Genomic DNA, 15,555 nt, shown 5'->3' with positions numbered 1-15,555 from the left:
GTTCCTCAACGCCATCCTCCCGGCTTCTCCCCATAACCCTTGAACCCCATATCCATCAAGAACCTGTCTATCTCTGTCTTAAATACACTCCATGACTAGGGCTTTATAGCCCTCTGCAACAATGAATTCCACAGATTAACCAACTTTTGATTGACGAAGTTCCTCCTCATCTCAGTTCTTAAGGGCTGCTCTTCATTCTGAGGCTGTGCCCTCAGGTCCTAGTCTCTCCCACTAATGAAAAAGTCTTCTCCCTATCCAGTCTAGCCAGGTGTCTCTGTAGGTTTCAGTGAGATCCCTGCTCACCCTTCTAAACTGCATAGAGTACAAACCCAGAATCCTCATGACAAGCTCAACATCACCGGGATCATTTTTGTAAACTGCCTCTGGTTCTCCTCCAATGCCAGTACATCTTTCCTTAGATATGAAGCCTAAAACTGCTCACAATATTCCAAATGACCAGAGCCTTTATACAGCTTCCACAGTACATTTCTGCTCTTGTATTCTGTGAATGCTAAAATTACACCTTCCCTTCTGACTGCCAACTGAACCTGCATATCAACCTTAAGAGAAATCTGAACTAGGACTCCCAAATCCCTTTGTGCTTCAGATTTCTAATGGCATTCTGTTTAGAAAACAGACAGCATCTCTATTCTTCCTTTGAAAGTGCAAACCTCACATATTCCAACACTGTATTCCATGTACCACTTCTTTGCCCACTCTCCGAGCCAATCCAAATCCTTGTGCAGCCTCCCCACTTGCTCAACACTACCTATCCCTCCACTTGTGGGCCATCTGCAAATTTAGCAAAATTGCCCTCAGTTCCTTTGTCCACATTGTTAATGTATAACACGAATAATGTGCAGTCACAATGCTAATGCCACATGTTACCAGTTGCTGTCCTAAAACAAGACCTCTTAAACCCCACTACTCTGCTTTCTGCTCGTCAGCCAATCCTCCATCCATTCCAGAACCTTGCCCCTAACACCACAGGTTCTTAAATTATTTAGCAGCCCTCCATCCAGCACCATGTCAAAGGCTTTCTGGCTAAACAGATCACATCCACTGGGGCTCCTTTGATTTTATTGTTACCTCTTCACCAAAATTCTCATAGATTTGTCAGGCATGACCTCCTCTTGACGAACCCATGTTGACTCAGCCCCATTTTACCATGCATTTCCAAGTACTCCGCAATCTCATCCTTAATAATAGACTCTCAAATCTTACAGGGTAGGAGAAAATAGGAACCTGCTCCCCAGAAAAAATTGTGTATGTCAGTCAATTAAGATTGGAAAATTGACAGATGTTGCACAGGAAAGATACCAAAGTACGTGGAATAAAGACAAGCAAAGGAGTTGAGGTAAAGATCAGCAATAATGTAACTGAATAAGACAATAGGTTCATGGGACAGATGGGTTATTTCTATCCCTGTGTTCCTACAAACAATAATATAAGCCTTTTGTTTAAAATGTGTGAAAAGGAGAGCAGCATTTTGGTTATAGCAAAATCTTAACAAAACTAGCTCTCAAGTCCAAATGTCAATGATCTGTTTAACAATCTGATTATATATATTATTCCCATCTCAGTCAATGCAACAACTTTTTATTTGTCATCGAGAGTAACTCAACTAAATACAGCGATTGGGTCAATGAAAACAAGGTTCAAATGAAATCTCCTTTTGAAGCCATGTTGTAATTCCTTAATTCTAAAATAGAAAGCTGTAATACTTACTGACTAATAAGGAGAAGATCTATCTCCGCAGGGTCGATCAAATCAATGTATGGAAGTGCATCCATTCCTTCAAGTCCAGGGTGGATTCCACAATCCAACTGAATACGATAAAATTCAGGTGAAGGCGAATCAATAGGCCATCAAAATCAATTCTCAAAGCCGAGTTTAGCATGTTGTTAACGTGAGACCAGATAGACACATAACACCAATATAATCTAATACAAAACAAAGCTTCTTAATCGGATCACATTGCCACCAATTAACCTACAGTTTGAAGAAAGTTTGCAAGCCATATTTTTAATCAACATAGACATCATTAACAAATATGTGTATCAGTCAGTTTGCAAGAAATCAATTAAAAAATATTATATAAAACTGTAACAATTGTTTAATTTCTGCTAGCCAATCAATGATATTTACTGACAACAAAAACTGAAGTCAACTAGCAATCCTGAAGCCTACTGTACACATTTACAATTTATTAAATCATACCATGATTTTCCTTCCTTTGAACTCCACAATGATGCATGATCTTCCCACCTCTTGACCAGCTCCTCTATTAACAATTCATAAAAAAATTCTCAAACTTATGTGATGAAAAGCAATGTCTTCTACTGCATCAATTTGAAGAATTATGAATTTAAAAAAGTTGTCTGATGACTTTACAGGCCAGTGCATGAAGTACAAGCATGGATTTGGTCATCACACATACAAGGTTTAAAGTTTTAATTTGAAAGATAAATTCCTGCTGCAGAGATCTCTAACATCAGAGATAACTGAACATCAGTTGCATCCAATATGCAGTTTTCTCAAAAACAGCAGGCTTGTGTGTATTGGGAGAGATACAGGGGAGGGAAGGAAAACAGAGATGGGTGTACAGGAGAGGGCCGAGGGAGATGGGGAATATGTGGGAAGAAGCTGGGGGGGTGGGAAGAAGCGGGGGGGGGGAAAGAAGCGGGGGGGGGGGAAGAAGCGGGGGGGGGGGAAGAAGCGGGGGGGGGGGAAGAAGCGGGGGGGGGGGAAGAAGCGGGGGGGGGGGAAGAAGCGGGGGGGGGGGGAAGAAGCGGGGGGGGGGGGAAGAAGCGGGGGGGGGGGAAGAAGCGGGGGGGGGGAAGAAGCGGGGGGGGGGGGGAAGGGGGGGGGAAGAAGCGGGGGGGGGAAGAAGCGGGGGGGGGGGGAAGAAGCGGGGGGGGGGGAAGAAGCGGGGGGGGGGAAGAAGCGGGGGGGGGGAAGAAGCGGGGGGGGAAGAAGCCGGGGGGGGAAGAAGCGGGGGGGGGGAGAAGCGGGGGGGGGGAGAAGCGGGGGGAGAAGCGGGGGGTGGGGGGGGAGGGAAGAGGGGGTGGGGGGAGGGGAGGGGGGTGGGGGGAAGGGGTGGGGGGAAGGGGAGGGGGGGTGGGGGGAAGGGGAGGGGGGTGGGGGGTCGGGGTTGTTGGTGGGGGTCGGGGTGGTGTTGACGGTGTTAGGGGGTGGGGGTGGGGGTGGCACTCACAGCGGGCGGATCAGCAGCTGGTCGCTCTCCTCCGCCGGGACAAAAATCTCCGCTTTCCGCTTAGCCGCCATTGCCGGCCTGGGCACTTCCGGCCCGGCCCCAGTAAACCTCCGGCTGGAAACCGCCTCCACCCCTCACAGGCCGGGAGGTCGGGGGACACAACAAAGTGAAACACTCGAGTCTTGAGAGGGGTTTCATCACAAAGTGTCATATTGTGCACTGAGATAATCGTGTTATTTCTGTAAGAAACCGGGTAATTTGTCAGGTAATTCGTTTTGTTTTTGAAGGTTTTAATATATAGAACGTTTTATACATGTTAAAATCGATGTGTTTTTTTGAGATTCAAATCGTTGGGCATGTTATATGTTGGTGCTCGTCAGCAGTGACTCTCTTTTATAATTAAACTCTTGGTTCCACTTAACCTTTAATGCAGGCCATTCAGTGATGTGATGTCTTAAAGGTAAATGTAATGAAGTACTAAACTGACTGGCTGTACTTAAGGGATGATCTGCACTAGGATCAGAGCAGGTACATCCAAGGATATTGAGGGAAGTGAATGGCGGTCTCCTTAGATACCAGGGTGTTGCCAGACGACTGAAGAATCCTAAGTGCTACATCCTTGTTCGAACCAGAGTGTGCAATATACCTAGTAATCACAAACTGGTTGATTTAACTTCAGTGGTGTTGAAGGTCTTCACGGAATATGGTGTGGATAGAGTCCATTCGGCCCTTTGAGTCTGCCCCAACCCTCCAAAAAGCATCCCATCCATACCTACTCTGCCCCGCCGACCCTAACACCGCATTTATGATGGCTAATCCACCTGCCTACACAATCCCCATGCAGACACGGGTGGAAAGTATAAAACCCACATAGACAGTCACCAGAGGTTGAGTCAACACTTGGTCCCTGGTGCTCTGAGGCACTGTGCTAACCACTGAGCCACTCTTAGGAATAGTAACTGAGGGCACAATTAGCACCACTTGACAAATGTTGATGAGTCAGGGAAAACCACCATGGATTTCTTTAAGAGTAGCAAATGGTAGTCTAAAGAAAGGTAATTAACGTAACCGCACTGCTTAAGGGAAAAGAAGGGAGAGAGAAAGCAGGGAATTATAGATCAGTTAACTCAATGTAGATGGTTAGGAAAATGTTTGAGTCCACTATAAAAGATTTAATGGGAGGGCATTTTAGAAAACAGTGACAGGATTGGACAGAGTCAGTATAGATTTATAAAAGGGAAAGCATGCTTGACAAATCTACCGGAATTTTTTGAATTGATAAGGGGGAGCCAGTGGATATGGTTTACTTGGGCTTTCAGAAGGCTTTTGATAAGGTCATAGAGTCAGAGAAGCCATACAACATGGAAACAGACCCTTCTGTTCAACTCATCCACGTCAACCAAATGTCCTAAATAAATCTGGTCCGTTTCTCTCTCAACCCTTTCTAATCAGGTACCCTTCCAGATGCCTTTTAAATGTGTATTTGTACCAGCCTCCACCACCTTTGGCAGCTCATTCCACACACGTAGCGCCATGAAAAAGTTGCGCCTTAGGTCCATTTTAAATCTTTCCGCTCTAACTTTAAACTCCTCTAGTTTTAGACTCCCTTACCTGGGGAAAAGACCTTGGTTATTCACCTTATCCATGCCCCTCATGATTTTATAAACCCCTATAAGGTCACTCCTCAACCTCCAACACTTCAGGGAAAATTGTCCCAGCCTATTCAGCCTCTCCCTAAAACTCAGACACTCCAATCCCGTCAATGTTTTTCTAAATCTTTTCTGCACCCTTTCTTGTTGTTCAATGGTGGGAATCATGGTCCGTGGGAAATAGAGGGAGAGTGAGTGCTGGCAGTCAGCCTCAGCAAGAAAGAGATCAGTACACCAGACAACAGCACAACCCTTGTTGGCAAAGGTTTGATCTGAGAGCATGGAGTGCACTCAGTTCAGAGGGAGATCGGTTCAAATGCGTGAGCGGGGCAGGGGAAAAAAATTAGGGTGACCAATGTGATATTGATAGTTCTCAGTGAACAAATTGTTCACGGTTAAGGAAAGGAGGGAGGGGTCCAGGTAGAGGGAGAATAGAATTTTGAGAAGATTTGTAGCTCAGGTTGAGGTTCTGGATGTGAGTTTGCTTGCTGAGCTGGAAGGTTAGTTTTCAGACGTTTCATCACCTTTTTTTTATTTGAAAAAATATACTTTATTCATAAGATGCACAAAAAATAAAACATATTTATACACCTACCCAGTCATGCAAGCTGCTCCGGGTTACCCAGGGGGTACGTACACCAACTAAAGGAAAAAAAAACAAACAAAGAAGAAAAAAAAACAAAGCAAAGAAAATACCCCGGCAGTCGTCACTCCGCACAGTCCCAGTTGGCCCCCTGACCAGTTGGGGAAGGCGCCAGCTGGGCCCAGTTACCAGATAGGGCCCTTTTTTCTATTCTGGATGAGGGGTTTCATACCGTGGTCTTTCCCCACCGTGCCTTGGCGGCGGCTGCCCCAAGCTTCAGCGCGTCCCTCAGCATGTAGTCCTGGACCTTGGAGTGCGCCAGTCTGCAACACTCGGTCGGGGTCAGTTCTTTCAGCTGGCAGACCAGCAAGTTGCGGGCAGACCAAAGAGCGTCTTTCACTGCATTGATGGTCCTCCAGGCGCAGTTGATGTTGGTCTCGGTGTGCGTCCCAGGAAACAGCCCGTAGAGCACGGAGTCCCGCGTCACGGACCTGCTCGGGACGAACCTCGACAAATACCACTGCATCCCCCTCCAGACCTCCTGCGCATAGGCACACTCCAGAAGGAGGTGATCGACAGTCTCGTTCTCCCCCCGCAGCCACCTCGAGGGCAGTGTGCGGTGGCGCAGAGATTCCGGGCATGCATAAAGGATCTCACTGGCAGAGCCCCTCTCACCGCCAGCCAAGCAATGTCCTTGTGCTTGTTTGAAAGTTCTGGCGATGAGGCATTCTGCCAAACGACTTTGGCAGTCTGCGTGGGGAACCACACGACGGGATCCACCCTCTCCTTTTCCCGAAGGGTCTCAAGGATACTACGTGCTGACCACTGCCTGACGGCCTTGTGGTCAAAGGTGTTTCCCTTCAAAAACTTCTCCACGAAGGACAGGTGGTACAGGACGGTCCAACTACTCGGAGCGTTCCGCAGCAACGAGGCCAGGCCCATCCTTCGCAACACCGGGGACAGGTAGAACCTCAGTAAGTAGTGACACTTGGTGTTTGTGTACTGAGGATCTACGCACAGCTTGATGCAGCCGCACACCGAGGTAGCCATCAGGGCGAGGGTGGCGTTCAGTACGCCCTTTCCCCCATTTTCCAGGTCTTTGTACATGGTGTCCCTGCGGACCCAGTCCATCCTCGACCCCCAAATGAAGTGGAAGATGGCCCAGGTGACCGCAGCGGCGCAGGTCCAGGGAATAGGCCAGGCCTGCGCCACATACAACAGTACCGACAGCCCCTCGCACCTGACAACCAGGTTCTTACCCGCGATGGAGAGGGACCAGAGCATCCACCTGCCCAGCTTCTGCTTCAATTTGGTGATACACTCCTCCCAAGTCTCAGTGCACGGCCCAGCTCCACCGAACCAAACACCCAGCACCTTCAGGTAGTCTGTCCTGACGGTGAAGGGGATGAAGGAGCGGTCGTCCCAGTTCCCGAAGAACATGACCTCGCTCTTACCCCTATTGACTTTGGCACCCGAGGCCAGTTCAAACTGGCCGCAGATGTCCAACAGCCTACTCACCGACTGACGATCGGTGCAGAAGACGGCGACGTCGTCCATGTACAGGGAGGTCTTGACCTGAAGGCCTCCGTTGCCTGGGATAGTCACGCCCTTCAGGCTCACGTCCTTCCTGATGGATGGGGCGAAGGGCTCCACACAGAACACGAACAAGGCAGGAGAGAGCAGGCAGCCCTGCCTGACTCCAGATCTGATGGGAAAACTGTCCGATTCCCACCCGTTGATCGAGACTGTGCTAACGATGTTGGTGTAGAGCAGCCGGATCCAATTGCGGATGCCCTCCCCGAACGAGGACGTCTCTCATGTAAGCGTGAGAGAACCTGTCGAAGGCCTTCTCCTAGTCCAGGCTGACGAGGCAGGTGTCCACTCGCCTGTCCTGTACGTAGGCAGTTGTATCCCTGATGAGCGCGAGGCTCTCAGCGATCTTCCTGCCTGGCACAGCACAGGTTTGGTCAGGGTGAATCACCGACTCCAGGACAGACGTGACCCGGTTGGCTATGACCTTGGCCAGGATTTTGTAGTCCATGTTCAATAGTGAAATGGGACGCCAATTCTTAATTTCTTCCCTCTCCCCCTTCCTCATGGACTTGCACATTTCCCCTGCCTGAAGCGCACTATCGTACACCTCCAGCAGGTCCTGGCCGACCAGGTCCCACAGAGCGGAATACAGCTCGACCGGTAAGCCGTCACTCCCGGGAGTCTTATTCCTCTCCAAGGACTTGAGGGCTCTGGTCAGCTCATCCAGGGATATCGGCCAGTCCAGCCACTCCCTCGTGCTGTCGTCTAAGACCTCCGTGATAGACGACAGGAACGACTCGGAGGCTGTGCTGTCCGTGGGCTTCATGTCGTACAGTCCGGCATAGAAGGATCTGCTGATCCTCAAAATGTCGGGCCGAGACGACGTCACCGAGCCGTCGTCCTCCTTCAGCCGGCTAAGCACAGAGCTCTCTTTGTGCACCCTCTGAAAGAAGAAACGCGAGCACGTCTCGTCCTGCTCCATGGAGCGGACCCTGGACCGGAAGATTATCCTGGAGGCCTCCATGGTGAAGAGCGAGGCTTGCTGGCCCCTCACCTTGCGGAGGTCCTCCGTGACATCGACCCCCATCAACTGCAGAAGGAGCAGGTTCTGCACCCTTTTCTGGAGTTGCGACAGCTTTCCCCGCCTCTCTCTTGCCTTCCGAACACCCTTGAGGACAAAGAACCTCTTGATGTTCTCCTTCACCGTCTCCCACCAGTCGCCCGGAGACTCGAAGAGGGGTTTCAGGGTTCTCCAACCGGCGTACTCCCTCTTAAGCTCCTCGACGTTCTCTGGGATAAACAGAGTCGTGTTGAGCTTCCATGTCCCCTTGCCGGCCGGCTGGTCGTCCTGTAAGTGACAGTCGGCCAGCAGGAGGCAGTGGTCAGATAAGAACACCGGCTCGACGCCGGTGGACCTGACTGAGAACGTCCATGACACAAACAGGAAGTCTATCCTTGAGCGAATAGACCCGTCAGGCTGCAACCAGGTGTACCTCCGCTGCACTCCGTCTGCAGGGGTGCTGAAGACGTCGAGCAGCTTGGCGTCCTTCACCGTCCCCATCAGGAATCTGGACGTGACATCCAGTTGACTCCCCCCACCCGCTGTCCCCACGCCGGATCTTCCATCTGGATCGATGATGCAGTTGAAGTCTCCGCCTAGGATGACCGGCCTGGACGTAGCCAGCAGGGGTGGAAGCCGCTGCAGGACGGCCAACCGCTCACTCCATACCGCTGGGGCGTACACGTTGATCAGCCTCAGGGTAGCATTCCTGTAGGTGACGTCAGCCACTAGGAGGCGTCCCCCCACCACCTCCTGAACTTGAGAGATGGTGAAGTTGCGCCCCCGCAGCAGAATAGCCAGGCCCGAGGATCGACAGTCATTACCCCCCGACCAGATTGAAGGCCCACAGGTCCAGGCGCTGGACCATTTCCCGTACCTGCTGAGGTGCGGTATCCCGCACTCCTGCAGAAACAGGATGTCCGCCTTGACGGTGGTCAGGTAGGCCACCGTGGACACACATCTTGCGGTGGACTTGACGCTGCGCACATTAATGCTCGCAATTCGTACCCCCATTGTGGGTAGTGACCGCAGTACCCACCCTGAGTCCAAGGTCCAGCCCCTCCATCTGTCCCTTCATGCCCATTGCCCTGGCTAACTGCTGGACGCTCTCTGGGCTCAGGAAACCGTCCATGCTGCCTTCCGGGTGGCATCCCCCCGTCGGGGGTACGGAGGCAGGAGAGTCCGGCTCTGGGTCAGGCTGGGGACGCGCTGTTTCCTCCTTCCCGCCTGGAAGTTCTGGGGGGCCCTCCAGGGCCCCAGCGGCACATGGCTGGTTGTTGGAGGGAGCCTCAGGATGCCTCCCGTCACCTGGAAGCTGGGTGCTGCTTTCCTTCTCCCTTGAGATCTTTAGCTTCTGCTTTGGGTGGGCCCTCTCCAAATCTCCCTTGTCAGAGGAGGTCTTATAGCCCCCTTGTAGCTGCCTCTTCCCGCCTGATGGTTGTGGTTCCTGGGCCCGCTGACGCGCCTTCCTCCTCGCTTTCCAGACCGTCATCCACTCCCCTGGGTCACCTGTCACCGCCTCCATCGACTCCGGGTTGTCGGGGGGGGAGCGGAGCCTGGAGGGGCGCTTTGCTGGCCTCGGTCCCATCCCGCAGGGCTGGGCCCTCCTGCACGACCTGGCCCTCCTGCACGACCTGGCCCTCCTGCACATTAGTGGGGTCCCTGCAGGGCCCTGGTGCCTTCCTCTCCTCCGGGGGGGGCTGCTAGTCGGCCGCTACGTGACCTGACCTACCACAGGCATGGCAGACTTTAGGTTGCCCTGCATAGGTCAGGTAGCCCTTGCTCCCGCCGATCGCAAAGCTGGACGGTGGGTGTACAATGTTCCCGTCCGCGCCCATCCTCAGCGTCACCTTGACCTGCCTCTTACTGGTCCAGATGCCAAAGGGGTCCATGATGTCAGTTAGGTCCCCTTCCACCTTCACGTACCTTCCAAGGAAGGTCAGGACATCAACTGCTGGCACATGCGGGTTGTACATGTGTACAGTCACCATACGGCTCCTCTGCGCTGGCATCACGAACAGCGGGACAGCGGTCAATACAGAGAGGGGGCCCTCACCTCCTTTCTCCTTGAAAACCTCCAGGAAGCGCTCGCAAAGCTTGGCACTCCGGAAGGTCACATCGTAAAAACCTCCTCCGGGGAAATCCTGCAGGCAGTAAATGCCCACAGCAGCGAACCCACAACAGTCCAACAGGACCCTCTTCACGAAGAAGGTGCGGTCCACAGGTGCACCTTCATCCACCTTCTTCACAGAAACACGGATGGTGTTCCGGACCCCTTGACCTGGGGCACGAGCACTTGCCGCAGCCATCGTTGCAGTTTGGCTGCTCCCCTGAACCAGCGTTAGGCCGAAGCCAGCATTAAGATCCACCAGTTGTAAGGGTGCACAGCCAACCCGACGTCTTCCTTCCACCTCCAACACAGCGCTCTCCTCCTCTCGGTCCACAAATGAGTGGGTCTTTATTTTGTTCCGGATGTAAGCTGGTTCACTGAGCTGGAAGGTTTGTTCCCAGATGTTTCGTCACTATTCAAGGTAACATCATCAGTGAGCCGCCGATGAAGCGCTGGTGTTATGTCCTGCTTTCTATTTATACGTTTAGGTTTCCTTGGGTTGGTGATGTTATTTCCTGCGTTGGTGATGTCATTTCCTGTTCTTTTTCTCAGAGGATGGTAGATTGGCTCCAAATCAATGTGTTTGTTGATGGACTTCCGGTTGGAATGCCATGCTTCTAGGAATTCTCGTGCATGTCTCTGTTTGGCTTGTCCTAGGATGGATGGTTGTCCCAATCAAAGTGGTGTCCTTCCTTATCTGTATGTAAGGATACGAGTGATAGTGGGTCATGTCATTTTGTGGCTAGTTGATGTTCATGTATCCTGGTGGCCAGCTTTCTGCCAGTTTGTCCAATGTAGTGTTTGTCACAGTTCTTGCAAGGTATTTTGTAGATGACGTTCATTTTGCTTGCTGTCTGTATAGGGTCTTTTAAGTTCATTAGCTGCTGTTTTAGTGTGTTGGTAGGTTTGTGGGCTACCCTGATGCCAAGAGGTCCGAGTAGTGTGGCAGTCATTTCGGAAATGTCTTTGATGTAGGGGAGAGTGGTTATGGTTTCTGGGCCCGTTTTGTCAGTTTGTTTGGGTTTGTTGCTGAGAAATCGGCGGACTGTGTTCATTGGGTGCCCATTCATTTTGAATACGCTGTACAGGTGATTTTCTTCTGCTGTTCTTAGTTCCTCTGTGCTGTAGTGTGTGGTGGCTCATTGGAATAATGTTCTAATGCAGCTTCGTTTGTGGGTGTTGGGATGGTTGCTCCTGTAGTTCAGTATTTGGTCCGTATGTGTTGTTTTCCTGTAGACGCTGGTTTGTAGTTCCCCATTGGCTGTTCGCTCTACTGTGACATCTAGGAATGGCAGTTTGTTGTTGTATTCCTCCTCTTTTGTGAATGTTATGCCAGTAAGGGTATTATTGATGGTCTTGAAGGTTTCCTCTAATTTGTTCTGTTTCGTGATGACAAAGGTGTCATCCACGTAGCGGACCCAAAGTTTGGGTTGGATGATTGGCAGAGCTGTTTGTTCGAGTCTCTGCATTACTGCCTCTGCTAAGAACCCTGATATCGGAGATCCCATGGGTATACCATTGGTTTGTCTGTAGGTTTTGTTGTTGAAAGTGAAGTGGGTGGTAAGGCATAGATCCACTAGCTTGATGATGTTGTCCTTGCTGATGAGTTTGGTGTTGTCTGGTGTATGTGTCTTCGGTTCTTCTAATAGTGTAGTCAGTGTTTCTTTGAGACACGCACGAGAATTCCTAGAAGCATGGCATTCCAACCGGAACTCCATCAACAAACACATTGATTTGGAGCCAATCTACCATCCTCTGAGAAAAAGAACAGGAAATGACATCACCAATGCAGGAAATGACATCACCTACCCAAGGAAAGCCAAACACATAAATAGAAAGCGGGACATAACACCAGCGCTTCGTCGGACGTTCACTGATGATGTTACCTAGAATGGTGACGAAATATCTGAAAACTAACCTTCCAGCTCAGCGAGCAAACTCACATCCGGAGAATAGAATGTTGGAGGCAGGTGAAGGAGTCAGTGGGACAGGGAAATGACTCTTGTCCAAAGAAATGGCCATGAATACCTAGGTGAAGAAGAAGAGGTCAACGTTATACCATGCCCACTGAGCTGGGGCACAGAAAGATAAGTCTAAGACCTTTGCTGAGTATATTCAGCAGAGAGTGGAAGGTCAGCAGGGATAGTAAGTACTCAACATGATGTAAGGTTTGGAGAAGGGATGGAAACAAGGAAGGGGAGTGGAGGAAGTTCCTAGAGATGTGTGGGTGTCTGAGTTGTTGTAGCTTGCATTCCTTAATGAATGAAAAGAATTGAAACAGTTTCTTTTTGGAACGAAGAAAAAGTCAGAGAATGAAGAAGAACGGGGGTGGGGGAGGTGTGATGGAATGTATAGGATGACTGAGCCAAACGAGATAGTGCTGATGGAAAGAGAGGCCAAGCATGTGCATAATGTGGTGCACAACACTGAATGTGGATCTTAGGATATGGTCAGGCCATCTGTCTGAAGAACATTGTATATTGTGGAGATACTTATGATCCTAGATGAATTTGAAACATGAAGGTTGAAACTTCAGTTGGACTCCACTTAGAGTGAGTCTGCGCTGGAGGCAGTCACTGAGGAACGTGATGTGGCTGTGGAAGTGAATTTGGCAAATACCTTATCAAATACTGGGAGCAACAACTAAAGTAATGATGGTAAACAAGAAGATTAGAACACAAATCCTATTGGAGAGAGGAGCAGAATTTCTTCAAGTGGACATACCTGGAAGAGATGTGGCAGACAGTTAGGGTCTGCTTCCACGCTGTATGACTCTACTTGTATGTACGGTATAATCATAGCCATTTGCGTGTCTGGACTTAAGAAAGCAATTCACGCGCACTACAGTATATTTCCTTCAGCATGTCATGCTGCAAGAGGATAGAGCTCAGCAAGATGGAGATTGAGCTTTATACCATTAGGTCACATCATAAGCATATTCCTTAAAGGTACATTGTACAACTGCCATAAGATATAACACAACATCCCTCTTTTCCTTAAGAAAATAAGTCCCAAACAGAGAAGATATCATTCTACTTTGGCATGTTTTGTAGAATAATAATGTAGACATATGAGAATAGATTTATCAAGATTAATCATATGAACTTTGCTGTGATGTTTTAGACTTTTGACAAGTCTTGTGATCTCGTACCTATCTGTGGAAGTACATGTTATTCTCTGTGGCTGTTCCCAATCAGTTTCATTGTCTCGCAGTCACTTCACATGTTGCATGATCATCACTGATGTTTTCTTCCTCACTCTCCACATGATTGATGTATTGTACATTGGTCTGAGCTGATTGCTATTCCTTCACAATTTAGCACCGTGATCAGTAATGACTTCATAAAATCAGGGCTGATTTCAGATCTTGCAATCTTTTAATTGCCTGGCATCCACTGGATTTCTGACTCCCTATCTCTGTTCGGTTTCATTGTGATAGTTCTCTACCTGCTTGCAGGTGGGGTAGCAGTTTCATTCTCTGAAGAGAAAAGTTCAGTGGCTCTTTCATTTTCAACACTGTGGGTGTGGTTTAAATTTTTTGAATGGTTATAATGCAGAGATCAGACATGCTCTGCTATTGCTGCACTATTGGTATCGACAGGTAAATGCTGAATTGCGTATTGGCACTGTATTGTGATTGTGCTAACATACAACATTGATTTTCTGCTGTATCCTTTGAGACAGCCTTTTGTAAGGTGTACCATAAAGTGGAAGGTTTTAAGGAACTTTTTAAAGGAAGGAAGGAGAAGGAGAGAAGCATAAAAGTTGAGCAAATTCCAGAATTGAGGGTCTAAGTAGTTGAAGGCTCTTACAGGAATTTTCGATGTCTGATAAGTCACCCAGCTATCTTCTGATCCTTATCTACAGAGAGTGGCCAGACAAAGATCTACACGCTGTTTAAAAAGACATTACTACCTGCCAGAGTATCTAAATATGGCATGCTGGAGACTGATTGTAGAGGCTGTTAAACTCTTGGATTCAGTTATTAAACTCCTTTTGTTTGCCTCAGCCTGTTTGCAGCTTTTAACACAGTTATGCACAACCGCTTCCTACAACGCACTGTTATCCAAATACACGGGACTACTTTCACCTGCTTCCAGTCTTATCTGTCCAATGGCGGACAGAAAATCATTTACAATTTTTCTCCTCTTGATTCTACAGAGTTACTTATGATAATCCCCCAAGATCTGTCCTTGATTCCCTTGTGTTTCTCATCTACATGCTGCACCTTCATGACATCATCCAAAACTACATTATTAGTTTCCACACGACTGCTGGGAACATCCAGCCATACCTCACCACTGCCTCTCAACTCCATCACTGTTGTTGACTTTGCAATACTGGAGGAACAAAGTCCTAAATGTGAAGGAAACTGAAGTCATTGCTTCCTCTCTATGCTCTAAACTTAAACAAATTTGTTCATGCGACATGGGGGTCAGTAGGGAGGCTAGCATTTATTGTCCATTCCAGATTGCCTTTGAGAATATGGTGGTGAGCTGCCTTCTTGAACAATTTTTCCCAGGGTGAAAATGACTGTTATGAGGGGTCATTGTTGTAAGGTAATTGAAGGAAGACATAAGGGAGGTGTCAGATGTTCTTTATCAGAGAGTGGTGGGTGTGTGGAATGTGCTGCTAGCAGTGGTAGTGGAGTCAGATGCTCTAGACACTTTTAAGTGACTCTTGGACATGCACATGGAGGATAGTATATTCTAGGGTATGCAGGGTAGTTTGATCTTGGTAGGTTGGCACACCATCGTGGGCCAAAGGGCCTGTACTGTGCTGTACTGTTCCATGTTCTTAATTTCAGTCTGTGTAGGGGAGGTACACCCACGTCACTGTTAAAAAGCCAGCTTCAGGACTTTGACCAGGTAACACTAAAGGGCGGCAATGTATTTTCAAATTATGATGGTGCATGGGATGGGGGGGGAGCTTGCAGGTGATGGTGCTCCCTAGCTACTGACTTCAGCTCTCTCACATGCACTTGTCTGTGACTAAACTAGATTTTGTTTACAACCTTGCTGCTATATTTCATCCTGAGATGAACTTTTGACTATATGCTCGTACCACCAACATGTCTTCACATTGGCCATAATTAGCTCATCTGTTGCTGAAACTTTCATTTATACCTTTGTACCTCTGAACTTGACTATTGGAACACACTGTTGGCTGGTCTCTCACATTCTGCTCTCCATAAATTTTATGTTGCCTGGGCTACTGGTGTCCTAACTCACAAGTCACATTTTGCTAATTGACCCAGGTTACCATGTTAAAAATTGACTTTTAAATTTCTCATCCTTGTTTTCAAATCCCTCCAAATAAATGCACATAGTAGTTTCTTTTGTCACCTGGTCTCCTATTCCTCATTGAAGTCTCACCACCTGAGTTGTCAGATTTATATATATT

The 15,555-nt window shown here is 48.8% G+C and overlaps 2 protein-coding genes across 5 annotated transcripts in view; one reads left to right on the top strand and one right to left on the bottom strand.

Moving 5' to 3' along the window:
- The window catches only part of cpsf3 (cleavage and polyadenylation specific factor 3), a 32,298-nt gene extending 28,954 nt beyond the window's left edge, over positions 1-3,344 (bottom strand). Inside the window, exons 1-3 of one of the 3 annotated variants that reach the window (XM_059645608.1) lie at positions 3,218-3,344; positions 2,221-2,284; positions 1,729-1,826 (exon numbers count right to left, since the gene is read on the bottom strand). In XM_059645608.1, the coding sequence (XP_059501591.1) occupies positions 1,729-1,826; positions 2,221-2,284; positions 3,218-3,288 (233 nt within the window). In that variant the 5' untranslated portion in view covers positions 3,289-3,344. Of the gene's footprint in view, positions 1-1,728; positions 1,828-2,220; positions 2,285-3,217 lie in introns of those variants that run through there. The other 2 variants (XM_059645609.1, XM_059645610.1) reach the window with 2 other exon arrangements.
- Positions 3,345-3,367: 23 nt separating this feature from the next.
- The window catches only part of itgb1bp1 (integrin beta 1 binding protein 1), a 35,998-nt gene continuing 23,810 nt past the window's right edge, over positions 3,368-15,555 (top strand). The window contains exon 1 of one of the 2 annotated variants that reach the window (XM_059645612.1): positions 3,368-3,482. The gene's annotated coding sequence lies outside the window, so the exon portion shown is untranslated. The remainder of the gene's footprint in view (positions 3,483-15,555) is intronic. The other variant, XM_059645611.1, reaches the window with a different exon arrangement.

This window comes from Stegostoma tigrinum, chromosome 4, assembly GCF_030684315.1.
Source record: "Stegostoma tigrinum isolate sSteTig4 chromosome 4, sSteTig4.hap1, whole genome shotgun sequence".
In the NCBI taxonomy this organism is placed as follows: domain Eukaryota; kingdom Metazoa; phylum Chordata; class Chondrichthyes; order Orectolobiformes; family Stegostomatidae; genus Stegostoma; species Stegostoma tigrinum.
Note: the sequence above shows the minus strand (reverse complement) of the source record. Positions and strands in the feature narration are given on the sequence as shown.